Consider the following 19126-nt stretch of genomic DNA (forward strand, 5'->3'; position numbering starts at 1 on the left):
ATAGAAATGTCAAGTTGGCTCCTTCTTTAGAGCAACTCTTCTCTCCACTCAATTGATTTTTCTGCTTATCATCATCAACATCAGGGGTCCCCAAACTTGCCAACTTTAAGACTTGTGGACTTCAACTCCCAGAATTCCTGAGCTAACATGACTGCAGGAGGAATTCTGGGAGTTGAAGTCCACAAGTCTTAAAGCTGTCCTTGGCCTCCTTACCAGATACTTGTCCTCATGCTTGGATTTGAGCATTTGCGCCACCTCTCGGAGATTGCTACGGTAACGTTGTTCCTCCAAAGCAGGAGGAAAAGACACAGAGATGATCCGTTCAGTGATGTAGATGAGGTCAAAATCATATTTATGCTCCATTACGTGGTCCAGACTGAAGCTTCTGAAAGGAAGAAAAGCAGAAAGCATAAGGGAAACGGGACTCCAGAAAACTACAATGAGCACTGAAGATTACAAATAAATTAACAGGCAAAAGAACTAAAATCTACATAGTTTACCATTTGGCAAACCTAATTTTCAGTGGGATCTCCCAATAACATAGCTGAAAGCGAAATATTGCAATGGTGCAGCTATCAATAGAAGATAATATCTGTAGCTCAGGGTTGAACTGTGTGGTCCTTGGTGCTCTCTGGCTTGGTGGTTTTCTTGCAGATGGTTCTTTGACATCATCAGTACTAGAAGGGAGTGGGATTTGCTCTCTACTTACATACAAGAGGTTTGCCCTATTCGGGTTGGTAGGAGTGTTCTTGCTGGTTCCTTGATTAGGCTGTTCTTTTTTAAAAAAACTGTTTGAATGCATGTCTAAAATGATATTTCCTTGATTGGGCTTGGCTAGTCTAGGAAAGAGAAGGACCAGGGGAGACATGATAGCAGTCTTCCAATATTTGAGGGGCTGCCACAGAGAGGAGGGGGGTCAAGCTATTTTCCAAAACACCTGAAGGCCAGACAAGGAATAATGGACGGAAACTGAACAAGGAGAGATATAACCTGGAAATAAGGAGAAACTTTCTGACAGTGAGAACAATCAACCAATGGAACAGCTTGCCCTCGGAAGTTGTGGCAGCGCCATCACTTGAGACTTTCAAGAAGAGATTGTCAGAAATGGTGTTGGGTCTCCTGCTTGGGCGGGGGGTTGGACTAGATGACCTACAAGGTCCCTTCAAACTCTGATTATCTGTATCTGTATCTGATTGGAGTATTGTTTACTGTTTGATTGTTGTTAATCTTGGTGATAATTTTTGCTTATCTGGGTGTTGATTGCTGGGGAGCTGGTGTTTTGGACCTCCCCCCCCCTTTTTTTAGTTTTTAATTGTCTCTTTTGAATGGCAGGTAGATGTTGTTTAAGAGCCGTGGTGGCGCAGTAGTTAGAATGCAGTGCTGCAGGCTACTTCTGCTGATTGCCAATTGCCACCAGTTTGGCAGTTCGATTCTCACCGGCTCAAGGTTGACTCAACCTTCCATCCTTCCAAGGTGGGTAAAATGAGAACCCAGCTTGATAGGAGCAATAGGCTGACTCTGTAAACTGCTTGGAGAGGGCTGTAAAGTACTGTGAAGCAATATATATAAGTCTAACTGCTGTTGCTGTTGCTATTGCTATAGCTATGTGCCTGTTGGTGGCTGATTTGTCTGAGTGCCAGGCTTCCAATTGTGCAGGTACCTTAAACCATATTCAACAAAACCAGGGGTTCATCTGACAGCCAGTTCTAGGGGCAACCAGTGCTTTTCTTCATGTGCTTTTCGTAAATTTATATCCTGCTATTCCATGTAGTGATAGAATTGGAAAGTGTCTTGGAAGTCTTTGCATGTAATCTTCTGCTCTCTGTAGAAACCACAGCATCTATTCTATGACAAATAGTCCTGCCCAACTTCAGCTTAAAAACCTCTGATGAGGAAAAAAAGCACTGCAACTGATTCTTCAATTGATAATTTGCATCAATACAAAATATAACAGGTTAAAAAAGATAGTTATATAAATGTATTAGAAACACACATACATATACACAGACTTGCATATTTAGATAATGCTATATAGAATTGTAACTGTTTATTGCAGGGGTCTTCACACTTGACAGTCAGGTTTCATGGACTTTGTATTCAGACTTTATACACCAGCACGTCCAGCTGCATAAGAGATGCTGCAGTTTCCCTAAGAAAGCTGGATATCATGGATCGGGGTCTTCAAACTTGACAGCTCTAAGACTTGTGGACTTCAACTCCCAGAATTCCCCCTCCAGTCATGTTAGCTTAGGAATTCTGGGAGTTGAAGTCCACAAGTCTTAAAGCTGTCAAGTTTGAAGACCCTTGGTTTATTGTATTAACTTTTACATTTTCTTTTTTCTTCTTCTGTATTTCTTCACTCATTTTTCAGCACTTGTTATGTAATTTTTTAATCATGTACATAATTTGTAGTTTCTTTTTTTCTTTCTTCTTTTTTCTAGTCATTATTTTAAAAGCAATAAAAATTATTAAAAATTGATTGCATCTACTAGTGAGTTTCTCCGAACATTTAATTGATTGCTTCCTTGCAATGCTCATTCATGTATTGTAGGTAAGGTTTTCTGAAACAACAAAAACAGAGATTTTCTGAAGACTCCAGTCTCCAGTGAAGCAGCTGAGACACAGGAAAGAAAACCTTCTCATTTGTGAAGATTAGGGGCCTCAGCCTTGAGCCAGAATATTTTGGCCAGTAAAAAGACAAATGGAAGAAAATGCTTTTCTTAGATCACTAGATTTTATTTAAGGAGATAAAGCTTGCTATCACAGAACAATGGACGAGGAATGCATAACATGTTCATATGTAGTCCTTATTAATGAAAACTGTCTTGCTAGTGGTGAGTCAAAGGAAAAGAGGCAATTCTGATGAACTTTGTTAAAAATTTCTCTCCTCTACTGATTTACTAATTGCATCAAAAGGAGGCAAGAGTACAAGCATGATAGATAAACGATTGAAGAAAAAAAACCAGTGTTTTTATACATGATAACTGCAGTGAGTTGTATGCACAGTGATGGAAAGACTTACAAACTCCCACAATGGAAGAATGGATGATGAAATTAATGGAACTAGCTGAGATGATTCTTTGATTAAAGAAAAGACTTTGTCTAGCTTCGTTTTTAATGCGGACACCACTTTTGAACTTTTTGCTAGAAACTGCAAGAAATGCTACATTAATTTTGGGAGTTGACAATTAGAAATGTTTATGATTGTGGAAATACTGTGTATTGTTGAATGTTACATCAAAAGGTTATTTATGTTTACAATTGTACCAAAGAAAGTTGGAAATTACTCTTTTTAAAAAAAATTCATTCTTTTCTATTCTTTTGCACCTTCCTGTCCTCTATTTTAATTTCGTAATTCCTTCTTTGTTTTGATAGTGTTTTTATTTTTTGTAAAAATTTAATAAAGTGCATTTTTTTAAAAAAGGAGGCAACTGTGCTTACCTTTTTAGAATGAAGCATATGTATTCAAATTCCTTCACTTTTCTCCCTCATTATCATTAACTTAGACAACTTAATGGCATTCTCCATGATATCCACAGAGGACTGGCATCATTCACAACTTATTCAGTAAGTATTGGCACTTTCTTTCTTGTTTCCCTCCCTCTCTCATTAGACAAACCTAAATTTCAATGCAGTACTAATCCATTTTCTTCCTAGTTCTAAAATTACTCATATGATTAGCTGAGAATAATGTTAGTATAAGAAACCAAGAGAAGAAAAAAAATAAACTGCAAAGAGAGAAAACATTAGGGACTACAAGAGAGAAATAAAGGAAAACGTACACTTTCACAATAAATGGATTCCTCTTCTTTCTAATAGTACTATTTTCAACCTGGAAATCAAAATGCTGTGGCTTACTATTTATCTTATAGCTAGTTAACTAGCTAATGTTTATTTCTAGATCTAATTCCTTCTCTGCTAAATGGGGTAAAAAGTCATTTCTAGAATGTGTAACAATTTAAAAAGGATTCCTTAAGGGAGAAATCCTACATGACAAATATTATGAGGCATAATATAGGATGGGACAAAGTACATATATTCCTGTGTACTCCCTTATTTCACTTGGAAGATGGGGAATAATTCAATAAGTTTCTATTGAACTTTACGGGTTTCCCTCTGCATGCAGTGTTTTATATGCTATATATACATTTTTTTCTTTTCTTTTTGTATCTTAAAGTCAGTTTTTTTTAACTTCTAGGGACTGCCTGGGTTAATCCTTACATTTTTCTTAGCAAGGTTTGCTATTGCCTGCTTCCTAAGGCTGAGAGAGAGTGACTGACCCAAGGTTATATAGAATGTTCAAATAATATGTACTGAGAAATGTAATGTGGGTGATGAAAAACTAATTGTTAGTATCAAAATATCCCTTAGTTCAGGTGTTCTGTGGTGAATTGGAATGCTGTTTGTTATAAAAAGTGATAAAACTTAATAGTCAATATTTCTGCAGTCATAATTCCAAAACTGCCTGCTATTTAAAACCACAATGACATTTTATTTGGATATAGATTTTGGCAAATTTGGAAAGGGATAAAAAGGATGAGAAATGACAGTAAGTCCCTTCATTGTATGAATATAATAGTTCCTCTTTCCTTTTGCTCCTATCAAAATGACCAATCAGATTTAGTCCTTATGAATGTTTTGTATGTGTGTTTTCTGCAATTCAAAAGTAAAAAAGTAAAGAGTCTCACAACTTGGTTTCAGATGACTCTGATAGTTTTTGCAGCAACAATATAAAAGCAGTTTTTCACTGCCTCTTCCAGGATGTTTATTTTAAACTTATTTATATGTATATGTATTTCCCAGTCGAGCCAACAGATATAAATTTCCTGGTGGTCTCTCATCCAAGCAGTAACCAGGACCAGCCCTATTTAACTTCCAAGCTCACACAAGATTGATTAGGAATGGGAATCTTAAAGATAATTTAGATAATTTAAATAATTGTGTTCTCTAAGAGTTCTTCTTTGCAAAAGTTGCAAGATGACCTCTGGTTACAAAGATAGCTCACCGTTAAAACAATAGACTAAAAGCGAGCCCTCCCCTCACCATCCCTGCATTTCAAGGCCAATATAATTATTTAATATCAGGCTGTACCTGGGCAATGTGTTTCGTTGCTTTGCAGTGTTGAGGGATTTGGTAGAGCCCTGAAAAATAAGAAAGAAGGAAAGAAGTCAGCATCTAACAAATAAGTATTGAAAATATTGTACATGCAGCAAATAAGAGCATAATGAATGAAAATATTACCGTGTAATGAAAGAGCATGTCATTTAAATTTCGTTTAAAATTTAAATAGGAAAATATTTGCAAAACACCATTTTTTTGGATCCATGCTGAATATTTAAGAACTCCAATTAGTGTTGGCCTTTATTGTTAATTCTGAGGGACCAAAGATTTGTCACTTTCTCAATCTTTCCCTTAATCTGAGGGTATCTGAGGCAGTGCCTAAGTAGTGCATCACTGTATTTTTGTGTCTCTGAGTACGCCTGCAACTCAGTATTGACTTCTGGTGATTGTCTGGACAAGGCCCCACAGTTTTCTTGGCAATGATTTTTTGGAAGTAGATTGCCCTTGCCTGCTTCTTTGGGCTGAGAGAGAGTGACTGGCCTAAGGTAACCCAGCTGGCTTTGTGCCTAAAGTGGGACTAGAACTCATGGTTTCCTATTTTCTAGCCTGGTTCCTTTAACTCTAACACCAAACTGGCTCTGATGTCTGTATTAGAACAATAGTCCACCACAAGGTAAGTCCAAAGTCAGTTGTTCTACCAGAAAGGCAAGGAAATAAAACTGAACACCCTAATTTGACCCAAGAAATAGAGATACCTTTTAATAATGTGTCCTGAAGTTCACATGATTTTAATGACGAAGTCGCAAAATAAACAAGGACTTTAAGTACAAACGCATTAACTACAAAAACAAAGAAAAAAAATCTTCCCACGCTGCTAGGGATTAATGTCAACAGAATGGCTGAAATGCCAGACTATGGGACCAGGAGGTTCAGAAGAATAACTCAAACAGAGCCTTACCAAATGTTCAATGCGCCGGACTGGGGCTGTATTCCGTCTCTAAACATATGGAAGAAGATGACATGTGTTTAAATTAAAAAAAACAACAACAACCCAGAGCATTAACAACAAGATTGTATGATGCTGCTGTATGTACAGTTTCAAAGTAGTTCCTGGTAGGAATGTTGCTGCTCATTGAACGGGGGAGAGCTACTAACCACAGAGCTGAAGAAAAATCATGCAGTGGCAACTTGTTTTGCCAACCAGATCATGCAGTAGTTTTCCTGCTAGGATACACCATCCAAACAATCTACCATGAACATACTGTAAATTGTTCCCTCCCTTCCCAAATCCACCCAGGACACAAGTCACTGCTACATAGACTTCAAGGAGTAACTCATATATCTGAGCAAAATCTGCCAGGGTTTTTTCTTGATGTCTCACCTCCTTTTAACACAGAAGTAGAAACGATTTTGTTCCGGGGGCTGCAATTCTTCTCCTCCCCGCAATGAGACTAACGATCCCAATTCTATTACCAGTACGGGATAGTCCTCGACTTATAACAGTTCATTTACTGATGGCTCAAAGTTACAACAGCACTGAAAAAAGTGACTTAGGACCGTTATTCACGCTTACAATCATTGCAGCATCCCCATGGCCACATGTTCAAAATTTGTATGCTTGGAAAGTGGTTCATATTTATGACAGTTGCAGTGTCCCTGGGGTCAAGTGATCTCCTTTTGACAAGCTAAATCAATGGGGAAACCAGATTAACTTAACAACCATATTAGTAACTTAACAATTCCAGTGATCCACTTAACTGTGGCAAGAAAGATCGTAAAATGGGGCAAAACGTAACCAATGTCTCACTCAGCAGTAGAAGGTTTGGCCTCAATTGTGGTTGTAAGTCGAGGACTAGTACCAATACCAATATCATTATGCTGTATATTTATCATTATGCACGCTTTTTTAAAGGATTTTTCTAAATCCCGAATATTGAACGAAAGTGGGAACCAACTAACTTCTTTGCTGTCCTAATTCTTCTTCTATCTAAATTGCAGGACTTGGAGAAAAAAGCTTTGTTGATAATCACCCGAGGAAATAGATTTTGATCTACAAAAGCTTAAGTGATAGCACACTTTTGAGCCATCACAATATTTCTATGTTCAGCTGTCCACACTAACGTAGAAGGAGAAGAGGATTTGCAGTGAAATTTGGGCCGCTTCTTGCTCACACAAGAGCAAAAACCAAGAAGGCAAGAGCTGAGAGCAACAGCTCCAGATCAAACGGGCTGCATGGAAATCTTGGTCTTCCTTGGACCCCTTCAAAGAGTTTTGCAGCCTCCCTTGCATCTCTCAACCTTCCCATCAACAATAGTGCGCGTGGCTTCACTTCGGCTGAACTTTCACCCTCCACCTCCCACCTTTGTGACGATGGCATCACCCATGATTGGGGGTGGCCACTCAGCGGCAGAATACACACACTCCAATGGTTTGCACCTGTGGAACAGGCAAATGGAGACCCAAGGGTAGATTTATTTTTGGTCCACACAACGCAAGCATGAGATCTGGCACACAGGCTGCTTCAAATCTGGGAACAGCATATAGTCACACGAAAGCTTAATTGCAAGAAGGGAGCGAAATAAACTAAAGGCAAAGAATCAGCTGATTCAAAACTGTTGCTCCCTTTTGGTATTAGATAACGTTTACAGTTTTGTTCTCTGCTAGCAAGATGGGAGGAACCTAAACTAATTAGGGGAGGACTAAATGAATCTTCAAATTCCTATCAATCCTCCTTGCTTTTGTGGAGAAAAATAATTAAGGTGTAAATACACTTCCCCCCCACCCTTCTCATTAACCAATAGCTGTAATTCTTCTGAAACCTGGTTCTGAGATAAGGAGGAAATACAGGTAATCCTCAACTTACAACAGTTTGCCAGCCGCACCAACAGCCTGAAGAACAGTTTCTACCTGTGGGCTGTCAGACTTCTGAACGGAAAATAACTTCATGTCAACATTGTATGATAGACTTGCAGGGCCGACGCGTTGTGCAACAAGGTCACATAGTGTAATAAGATTGGGCTGGGGACTTCTGTCCTGGGTTGTGTTGTGGGGGTGCATGAAGGGAGGCTCAGCCAATCTCATTGTACACATGTTGTACTCTGACAATAAAGGTAATAATAATACCTCTGTCCCCCAAGATCATGCGATCCCTTTTTGGGACCTTTTGACAAGCAAAGTCAATGGGTAAGCCAGGTTCACTTAACAACAGGGTTACTAGCATATCAGCTGCAATGATTCACTTAGCAGCTGTGGCAAGAAAAGTCATGAAATGGGGGCAAAACTCACTTAACAAATTCTCACTTAACAATTGAAATTTTGGGCTCATTTGTGGTCACAGATTGAGGACTACCTGTACACACCCTGCAGTCACCTTTTTTTCTTTTGCTTTCCACAACCAAAGTGGCCAGGGCAATATATCGTGGATTGATTCTCATAAACCAGAGACATAGGAGATGGAAGGGTGGAGGGGAGAGAATAGATTGAACTCTCTCTACTCTGAAGAAGCCAAAATAGGAAATATTTGGTTAGTTCAACCAATAAGCTAGCCATTATGCCTAGAATGATCATCTAAATCTAGCAAGTCTAACCTATATATATTATACGCTGCCCAAGACTATACCTCTTCACTCAATGCAACCCAGGCCAAGCCAAAAGGTCGGACAAGCCTGATCTAAATGGAAACTATCAGTTCAGACATGTCATCTTGGATATAGAAATGCATACATTACTTCACCATTTGGATAACAAAAGAGAGAGAGAGAGAAAAAGCCAGCATTCACTGAACAGAAAAAAGCAGTTATTTATAAAGTGCACTAAATCAACACATGTCCAAGTTATAGCGGAAAAAGAAAACTCACTCACAGGTACAGTACATTTTGAATGGTGGTGCATCTACAGAACACAGGTTGCTTTGTTATGTGAGCAGCCCCCTACCCTAAAATAATCTTGCCTCAGGGAACAGACAGAATCTTTCTATGGGGTAGGTGAAGGCTGGGAACACACTGCTGTACATGGAACGATTGGGGAAAGCGGTTTGTGAAACAACAGAAACAGCTCCAACTCATTCCTGACTAACATTTTTCCAGATCTTTAAAAACAAGTAACGGAGCGATAAGAATCAAGCACTGGAAGTATTTTAAAGAATACCTAAATAAATCAGCAACACAAATTTTGAATTGGCGGGGTGGGAATCCTGAGCCAGCGTGCCATATTCTAAAATATTGGAAAAGAATGAAAGAGCAGGGTACGGGAAAATCAAACAATTCCTGCATGCATCCAAAACTTTGCAGAAACGGGCAATTATGCAAGATCATAATTCAGAAAAGAAACACCTCAGGCTAAATCCTCTTTTTAAAGAGGCAGCGACACAAAGCCACTCTTGGCAACATATTTAATTTCCTTACATCGGGGCTGTGAAACTCCCGGCCAACGGGCCAGATGCGTCACGCGCTAGCCACGCCCGGTTTAACGAAGGGGGGGGGAATGTCCCGATACGTCACGGGATGCCACCATGACGACATGAGTTTGACACCCCCGACTTACATGCAGGTATCCACAGCTTACCTGACAAAAAAAACAATAAAGCATCTTGGCTCACTTTAAGCACCAGCATTTTTATGATTGCCCGAAGTCTTCAAAGCACCACAAGGGCCCTTTGTCAACTTCACCACAAGAGGCTACCCCTCCTTTCCCTTCTGGACAGTATTATGTGGGTCAAGTGGGTGGCAAAAGAGCAGGCACTTACCAGTTCGCTTGGTGGGATGGGCTGGCAGGAAGATGGCACCTAGAAAAGAGAAAGGGAAAGAGATGAGCCCCGGGGCACAGGCCAGTTCAGCTTCGAAGTCGCCAACATCATCCACATCCCCCCACCCAACGCCGAGACCTTTGCAATGACACCTGAAGACCTTCTCCTTTTCCCCAGAGTAGGATGTGGGGCAGATGGGCAGGAGAGAAATCTCTTGTCCCGTCCCCAGTTCCCCTCTTCAAGAAGCAGAAGCTTCTCCCCATCCGGGTGTTTCTTTTGGCTGGGGCTGGGCCCTTCCAACAACAGCACATCTTACAGGCAGCGATTCATCAGGCTGAAAGGCAGCACGTCCAAATCTGGCACAGGGGACCATAGAGAAAAACAAACACAGAAGGGCACCCCACCCAAGAGGGAAGCAACAGTGAGGCTATTCAGGCTGCTGCATTTCCCTCTCGCCTGGTGCAACTGCCAGGGCATTCCTTGTGACCCATAAGAGAGCAAAGGGCTTTTATGCCCCCTTCCTATACACCCTTTGCCTCCTGTGGTTGAAAGAGGGTAGAGGGCAGAGACCCAGGCTGACCCTGTGACGCAGATGAGGCCTCAACCCCACTTGGGGTCTTCTCCAACCGTAGGTTGCCCCTAACATAAAATGTATTAACTCCAGGTACTTCCAGAAAATGGTTTCATAACGCCAGCACCTGGTCTTCTTTTGTGGACTTTTACAGAAGACGATTTCAGATGATTTTGCACCCAACTCCCACTTTGAACCTTCTTATTTCATAAGCAATATTTCTTGTTATTTTTTGTCTTTCTGCAGCAAAACTGCTCAGGGGGATAAGATGGAACAACTGCACAATATCCAAAAGCGTAACCTTTTGGGAAGCCCCCTCAGATCCTTTCCTCACTTTTTCTTCTGCTGGGTCATGATATTCCCTTCACTGGATCCCCATAAGGTAGCCTTAAGTTGACCATAACTTTGCTGCTGTTAATGCCGTTTTTTTTACAAGGGTACAGTTGACCAACCATTTTGTGAGCGGTGCAGTTAGATCACCCCTAAGGGGTGGGAGGAGCCAAGCAGCTATTGGCTAGTGAGACTTCTAAAGCCATTCTGTTGTGGACAGAGGAGAATCCAGTTCTCTCCTTCTCCCCTCCATATCTTTAAGACTAGCCCTGATTCTATGACCTAGAGATCAACCTGGCCAGCAGCTGACCAACAAAGAACAGCAAGGTCAAGGGCTGAAGTCTGATGGCAATTTCCCCATGCCTGACAAGTTGGTTGGCTTCTCTGAATGTTGGGTTTAGCAGACACTGGAATAGTGCTAAGCCCATGTTCCAAATTCATCTATCAGCTGATCCTTCGGCTCCTTTTGAACATACCCACCCAAAACACTTGCACAAAACTAGCATGAGTTTTGACCAGTGGCTGACGTTCTAATGAAGCCATCTGGGAAAAAAAAAACTCAGTTCCTCCCAAACTTCAGCTCAGTGAAGAAGAGTGACAGAGGATGCTTTCCCACCAGCTGGTGATATTTGAGGAAGCAGGAGGAAAACAAAGAGAAACCCACCCCACCCCATTTCCTTCATGTGCCCTTTACACAGTGAATAATGACAGCAGCCTTTATGGTCATTGAACCTACAACAGGAGAGGGATCACCAAGGGAGGCAGCAAATCGTTTGTTAGTGTAGCATTTTGCTGGTTCAATGATTGATGGATAACATGTTAACTTGGCTGCGACAAACATCCCTTTTCAGTCCAATTGTACTCCAGCTGCTGAGTGTCTCCTGCCTATATGCAAACAGGCTAATAATATGGAATTCTACTGTATAGTGCAATATTAATGCAATATCAGGGGTTTTCAATTCAATGTATAGAATGTGAAGGATGTTTGTGAGTTTGTGTTTATTTTCATAGTCATGATGTAGACTGAAGATGGTATTTAATTTCGTTGTACGAGGTGCAATGACAACAAACTAAACTAAACTAATAATACAAATAACGCTATACAGGTATGTTTGGACACTTGTCTAAATAGAATACAATTAATTCATGGCTCTTGCTGAAACCAAACAGCATACTGAAACATACAATGGAAGGTAAGATAGTTACCCTCCATATATCTGCAGCCACAAACTCTCATAACACCCCCAAAGCCAAGCAGCTGATAAGATTTATAGAGCCAATTTGGTCTAGTGGCTAAAACATCAGACTAAAAACCAGGAGACCGCAATGGGTTGTTGTTGTGGGTAAGTGTTTGATGCTTTGAGCTATTTATAAACAAGGATACAAATAAATAAACAACACACCAATTCCCTGGAGAATGCTACATTGCATCCTCCTGGGTATCAATTTAAGAAATTTGGGGTGCTCTGTTCTTGAGTCAGAGCAGCCCCACTTAATTTTCCCTGCAAAGATTCCTGACATTTAAAGAAGGGACACCTAACCTGCCTCCAAGCAAAGTACCAACATCAGTTTTACTTCTACTTATTTCTCATTTTTAGGATATACAGTAAAACTGATGGATGCTCACCAGCCCAGGTCTTTATTTATTTGGTGATATGCCTAATGCAGATAATGAGCAAAGCTAAGTTGGAATAATGGTGGGGAATGGGGACTATTCTCCCCAGTTTTTCTTCTGCCAATCATGGCAACCATTCTGTGAAAGTGCTGACGACTTGCTCCCCAAATTCCACAGGTCCGCACTAGCCTATAAAGAGTGCCTGACCTTGGGCAAGCAAAGAGCCACTGAAAAGGATAGTTTGGAGCAGAAAAGCAACAATATTCATGCCCATCACTCTTCTGCCCCATTTCCACCAGAAATGCTCTTCCTAATAGTTGCTTCCTATTCTTCACAAAGTCCCAAATATTTTAGCAAGGAAAAGCTAACAAAATTCCAGTTTATATGAAATGGTGTGTCACACTTTTTATTTTTAAAAAAATCTAAATGGTTACTGTATTAGGTATTCGAATTTACCAAGTAATTCATTTGCTTTCTAATAAGAACAGCAAACATGGCTAGATACTTCTTTCCATAAATAAGATCCCTTTTTTCCCCCCAAACAGAAAACTGAGGTTTTATTTAAAGCCTAAAGGATAGATTAAATAGAAAAGCATGTGTCTGGACTGTTTAATCTGCCACAATGATCGTCCTCTTCTCTTCCAACATATTTTTTCAGATCCAATTCCAGAAATACTACTTCCTTATTTTACTATCACTAGAATTCTGTAAATGTATGCTAGCTATAGAATTGACCACATCATTTGAATTTTTAAAAAGATTCCCTTTTGTGGGTTGCAAAAAATTTTATCCAATGAATGAAAGATCAACCATATTCAGAATGGATAGGATTGTGGAAGTATTCCAGTTGTATACATTAGGAAAGAATCTATATGGAGTATTATAGCTCATCTGGTCATAACTTCATACTGTGTAACCCCCATCTTAACTTCTTGATGGTATTTTCCTTCCAAATTCAATCCATCCCTATCCTGTTTTTTTCATCATAGTTTTTTTTGGGGGGGCTGTCATATACTGAGGGGTTCCTTTTCTTTCAAAGTTTGGTGCTATAATGAAACCTCAGTTTACTGGATCTTGAAACAATGGATTTGGAATCTAGATTTCTCATCACGATTGCCCAAATTTCTCATCATGATTGCACTATGATACTATCATGCACTTGAGACAATCACATTTAATGGACCATTGGGAAGAGTAGACAAGTCTTTCCCCACCTATTGGCCCATTAAAGTTTTACAATAGCAGTTTTACCTAGGGATGCTACCTAATGAAAAGTACATGTTGTTTCCAAAAGCGAGGAGCAATCATCCAGAATGTTTTTATACCAGCATTGTGAAAGTTTCCTATCAACTTTTCCACGTTACCAAATTGCAACATTCTCTACTCAACATCGTATCACCAGAAATCACATCAGTATGAATTTGCTGTCCATATTGTAGGAAACGTACCTTGCCTCTGTTCCTTCTAACCTTAATTATGGCCAACATCCTGACTTAATCCAACACTCAAAGTCTTCCTCACTGCTGAGTGAAGGGTTATCTACAGAGGTGGGATTCAATTTTTTTAACAGCCGGTTCTGTGGGCATGGCTTAGTTGGTGGGCATGGCTTGGTGGTCATGTGACTGGCTGGGCATGGCCAACTCAAATCACTCACATCGAGGCATGCGTCTCCTCGCCTGGCCTCTTGTGACTGTGGGGATGCTGCAATAGTCATAAGTGTGAAAAATGGTTATAAGTCACTTTTTTCAGTGCCATTGTAACTTTGAATGGTCACTCCACACAAGCAAAGTACCAGCAAAGGAGGGGGAAAAAACTTCAGAGAAGTTCCAGAGACAGGAAGTCTAGTCCTGCCAAGAATGTAACAAGGGTTAACGGAGAGGCAGTTTCTGTAAGCAACACCAGAATGTTTCCTTCCTACCTTCCTTACAGGATTAGGCCAGTAATTTCTTCTAACAACCGGTTCTCCGAACTGCTTAGAATGTTAACAACCAGTTCTAGCAAATAGGTGCGAACCTGTAGAACCCCACCACGGTTATCTACATGACCTTGATCCATCCATTTATACCATTAATTGATGCCCTATCATTAATTTCTATTGCCACAACTGACTTTCTTCCAAAGTAATGGGTAACAAAACCTTCATGGTCACGAAATTCCTTTTTGAGTTTGAATTTCCCACTTCCATCCATTGGTTCTTGTCCTACTTTTGCACGCACTGCACAATAAACCCACCAACCTTATTTTCTGTAACACTCTTATCCGTATCAGAAGGCTGTTGTCATGTCTCCCCTTAGCCTTCTCTTCTTTAAACATAGTTATTGTAAACATTCTTGTATAGATGTAACTTCCAAGCCTCTTATCACCTGTATCACATTTTTGATGTCTTTTTTGTATCATGGCAATCAAAATTAGACACACACTGTTCCAGATGCAGTCTGGCCAATGGAGCATAGAGAACAGCTATCGCTATCGTTAACAGCACATTTATTGATTCAGTATATGCTGCCCACCTCGATGTCAAACAACTCTTCTAATGTTGTTTGTGAAAATTTTCAAACTCGGTATTAGAAATTTCACTTCCCACCCAAAATTTTCATTATAGGTTTTCCTCAATATGTTTCCATTGTTGTAGCAGTTGTTTCCGTCACTGATTTGGAGACACTATTTTTCCGCAATTGTCTTCTTCCTGGTTAAGTACCTAGGCAAAGTTATAGAATAAATGTGATGGCATCGGGACATCCCATAATCAAATCAGAGTAAGCTCAGGATGTCCACATTCAGAAAGGGAGAGAAATGCTGTCCACGTTTTGACTCTCAAAATCATTGAAACAAGGAAGTTCCTTTTGATAAAGAGTGAAACTGTTCCAAAACATCGCCCCCTTTCCACTTTGGGGTAGATTTGTTTATTTATCAATTTTTGAAAACTTTCACACAAATACTGTTCCAAAAGAGCCTGTTTGGCCTAGTGGTTAAGGCACCAGGCTGGAAACTAGGAGGCTGTGAGTTCTAGTCCCACCTTAGCCATGAAAGCCAGGTGATGACTTAAGGCCAGTCACTTTCTCTCAGCCCAATTCACTTCACAGGGTTGTTGTTGTGAGGAAAATATGAGGAAGGTGTTGGATATGTTCCCCACCTTGAGTTATTTGTAAAAATAACAAAGGCAGGAGATATATAGGTAGATAGACAGACAGACAGGGTAGATTTATTTATTTATCAATTTTTGAATCCTTTCACACAAATGCTGCTCCAAGAGAGCCTATTTGGCCTAGTGGTTAAGGCACCAGACTGGAAATTAGGAGGCTGACAGACAGATATTAAAAAGAAACTCTGCAAATTTCAGGCTTCTCCCCAGCTCGATACCATGTTCAAACATTGCCTACAAACACAAATGTCATGCACAGCCCATTGTCCTGTTGTTAAACATAGAATAACAGAGTTGGAAGGGATCTTGTAGGTCATCTAGTCCAACCCCCTGTTCAAGCAGGAGACCCTATACTATTTCTGACAAGTGGCGTCCAATCTCTTCTTGAAAGCTTCCAGTGATGAAGCTCCCACAATTTCTGAACTAGCTGTTCCATTGGTTGATTGTGCTCATTGTCAGAAAATTTATCTTTATTTCTAAGGTTGAATCTCTCCTTGATCAGTTTCCATCCATTGTTCCTTGCCGTTTCCCGCTTGTCCAGAACGCTTCATCCTGATAACAAAAATGGCTGAAAGAGCTTTTGCTGCAGCTGCTCTGGGCTGAGTATAACCAGATTGAGTCTTCCACTGAGCATTCCTGCATGTATGCTTTTAATTAACTGTTATGGCTACAGTAATGTAATCATTCAGTCTGTTCGGCTTTAATCACGGTTGAAAAATGTTCTTGGCCAAGGGCTGTATAGGTTGCCGGACTGAGAATCCGTTTGCATATAGGAATTGGATGTGTTCCTTCATACACAACACATCTCACACATAGCTCACACTCCTTCCAAAATAACCTTCCCTCAGACCTACATACAGGTAGTCCTTGACTTGCAACAGTTCATTAAATGACCATTCAAAGTTACAGCGGCATTGAAAAAAGTGACTTGTGACCAGTGGTGGGATTCAAATTTTTTTTTACTACCGGTTCTGTGGGCGTGGCTTGGTGGGCGTGGCAGGGGAAGGAAACGGTAAAATCTCCATTCCCTCCCCTGGGTTTCAACAGTTCTCCGAACTACTCAAAATTTCTGCTTCCGGATCTCCGGAACTGGTCAGAACCTACTGAATACCACCTCTGTTTGTGACCATTTTTCACACTTATGACCGTTGCAGCATCTCCATGGTCAATGTGATCAAAATTCAGATGCTGGCAGCTGACTCATGTTTGTGATGGTTGCCGTGTCCCCCAAGTTCATGTGCGACCTTCCAACAAGCAAAGTCAATGGGGAAGCCAGATTCACTTAACAACCGGGTTACTAACCTAACAACTCCAGTGATTCACTTAACAAACGGGGCAAGAAAGGTTGTAAAATGGGGCAAAATTCACTGTAAAAATGTCTCACTTAGCAACAGAAATTTCGGGTTCAACTGTGGTCATACACTGAGGATTGCCTATCTCTCCTGTCTTTCATCCATATGCCATTCACAAACAAGAGCCTCAGTGGCCCAGTGGTTAGAGTGCAAGCTACTCCTACTGCAATTTAGCAGTTCAAATCCCACCAGGCTCAAGGTTGACTCGGCCTTCCATCCTTTTGAGGTGGGTAAAATGAGGACCCAGATTGTTGGGGGCAATAGGCTGACTCTGTTAAACTGCTTAGAGAGGGCTGTAAGGCACTATAAAGCAGTATATAAGTCTAAGTGCTACTGCTATTGCTATTTCCTCACTCAAACACATATCATTCTCTTATCCACACCTCCTCATTGCTTCTACACTCTCTCTCTTGCACATCATCCACACTACAGTACTTCTTCACACACACTTCCCCCTCATTTTCTCTCTTGAGCCCACAACTCTCTCAAACTTACTTTTTCCACATATATTACATGCATTGTTCCTTGTGACCTCACTTTCCTCATATCAGCTGCGCTCCTTCATATACACTTCTTCAAACATATACTATTGGCTGATCAAACACCCACATGTACATTCTTCTTTTTCAGACAGATCCAGGTTGATTATTATTGGACTGGAGACCACAAGGTAATCCCTGGCCTGCAGGCTATAGTGGAATGTTAAAAAAAAACCTGGAAGAATGCAGTGACAAGCTATTTCCATAAAAGTAGTCCTTGACTTATGATCACAGTTGAGCCCCAAATTTTTGTCGCTAAGTGAGACAGCGTAGTTGTTAAGTTAGTAGCGGGGTTGTTAAGTGAATCTGGCTTCCCCCCTAGTTTTCTTTGTCATTGCAAAAAGCGATGTCATGCCCCTGGTGGAGACTGACTCTGAGGGAGAGGAGGAACAGCTGACAGGGAGTGGAAATGTGGCCCTGGGGGTTGTGGAGGAGGCTGGGGAAGGGCAGAGGCCGGCTGAGCGGTCAGAGGAGGACCTCTCTATCCTAGGGCACGCAGGGAGGAGAGGATAAGGGAGAGACCTGGTCTACTCGGGAGGAGAGGGCCTTGATCCTCTTCATGGGCTGCAGCTGTGACAACTGGATAAGAGGACAGACCTGCGTACGGGCAAACGCTGGAAACAAAGCGTGGAAATATCTCTAGTTGATGGTTCCTCTCTGAGTTTGGCGTCCTTCCCAGTGTGTGTCCGGTTATCAGTGGACGTCCCCCAGCCCTTATCTTGCCTGGTTCGTGTTGTTTTTATCCTTCATCTTGTAACTGTTTGTGTGGGAGTTTTTTGTCTTCCGTCAAGAATATTCGGAGCTTGGAAGCAAAGTGAAGGAATAAAAGGGGCTTCACCTGTTTTCTGTGGCTGTGTTTGTTTTGTATCCCATCCTGGATCATCACAGGTGATCACATGCCCTTGGGATGCTGCAACCATCATAAATATTGCAGCCATCATAACTCAGTTGTCAAGTGTCCGAATTTTGATCACATAACCATGGGGGAAATGCTGCAATGGTCGTAAGTGTGAAAAATGGTCCTAAGTCACTTTTTTCAATGCCACTTTGAATGGTCATTAAATGAACTGTTGTAAGTCGAGAACTTCCTGTATGTCGGTCTGAGGGAAGGTTATTTAGGAAAATGGCCGTGTCACTTTTTTCATTGCTGTTGTACCTTCAAACGGTCACTAAATGAAAGGTTGTAAGTCGAGGACTACCTGCAGTGCTGCCCAGAAAATTATTTGAGTGAGCCCATGTGATCCCCAGGAAATGAGTTCCCCCGGAAGGAGGTACTTAAAGCAAAGGGGAGCCTTTTGAACTGAGAACAGACAGCAATTCTCTACCGCATTTTAAAGATTTTCAAGCACTGTATATGCGACAGGTTTTCCTATGTACATCTGTAAAGTACTGGTAGCAATTGAATTGTGCAGGGAAGAGGTCTCCAACCATGGCAACTTTAAGACTTGTGGACTTCAACTCCCAGAATTCTCCAGCCAGCAGAGCTGGCTGGAGAATTCTGGGAGTTGAAGTCCACAAGTCTTAAAGTTGCCAAGGTTGAGACCTCTGGTGTAGGGAGCTTTCTTAAAATCTCAGTTGCTTATTTCCCATATCTGGAAAATGCACGGTCAGATCGAAGAAACGGAATTGGGTGAAGAACTGGATTCACCCTGGGTGTGAATCCAGAGATGCAAATCCAGGATTGTGGCAGGAGTGTAAATTGGCAGGCCAGGGCCCTTGCCAAAACCAACTATCAACACATTTTGAAATTGCACTGTGTTGGAGCCAGGGTA

The 19126-nt window shown here is 41.0% G+C and overlaps 1 protein-coding gene and 1 long non-coding RNA gene across 8 annotated transcripts in view; both read right to left on the minus strand.

Moving 5' to 3' along the window:
• The window catches only part of LOC148132293 (uncharacterized), a 220105-nt gene that overhangs the window by 103669 nt on the left and 97310 nt on the right, over positions 1-19126 (minus strand). The window lies entirely within an intron of this gene.
• The window catches only part of TNS2 (tensin 2), a 139388-nt gene that overhangs the window by 42173 nt on the left and 78089 nt on the right, over positions 1-19126 (minus strand). For all 6 annotated transcript variants that reach the window (XM_087956509.1, XM_087956508.1, XM_026673883.2 and 3 more), the window contains 4 exons: positions 9806-9844; positions 6020-6058; positions 5092-5141; positions 214-385 (listed from right to left, as the gene is read on the minus strand). In XM_087956509.1, the coding sequence (XP_087812635.1) occupies positions 214-385; positions 5092-5141; positions 6020-6058; positions 9806-9844 (300 nt within the window). The remainder of the gene's footprint in view (positions 1-213; positions 386-5091; positions 5142-6019; positions 6059-9805; positions 9845-19126) is intronic.

The sequence above is a fragment of the Notechis scutatus genome, chromosome 2, assembly GCF_049901735.1.
Source record: "Notechis scutatus isolate UNSWTSFEM ecotype Mainland chromosome 2, rNotScu1.2, whole genome shotgun sequence".
Taxonomy (NCBI): domain Eukaryota; kingdom Metazoa; phylum Chordata; class Lepidosauria; order Squamata; family Elapidae; genus Notechis; species Notechis scutatus.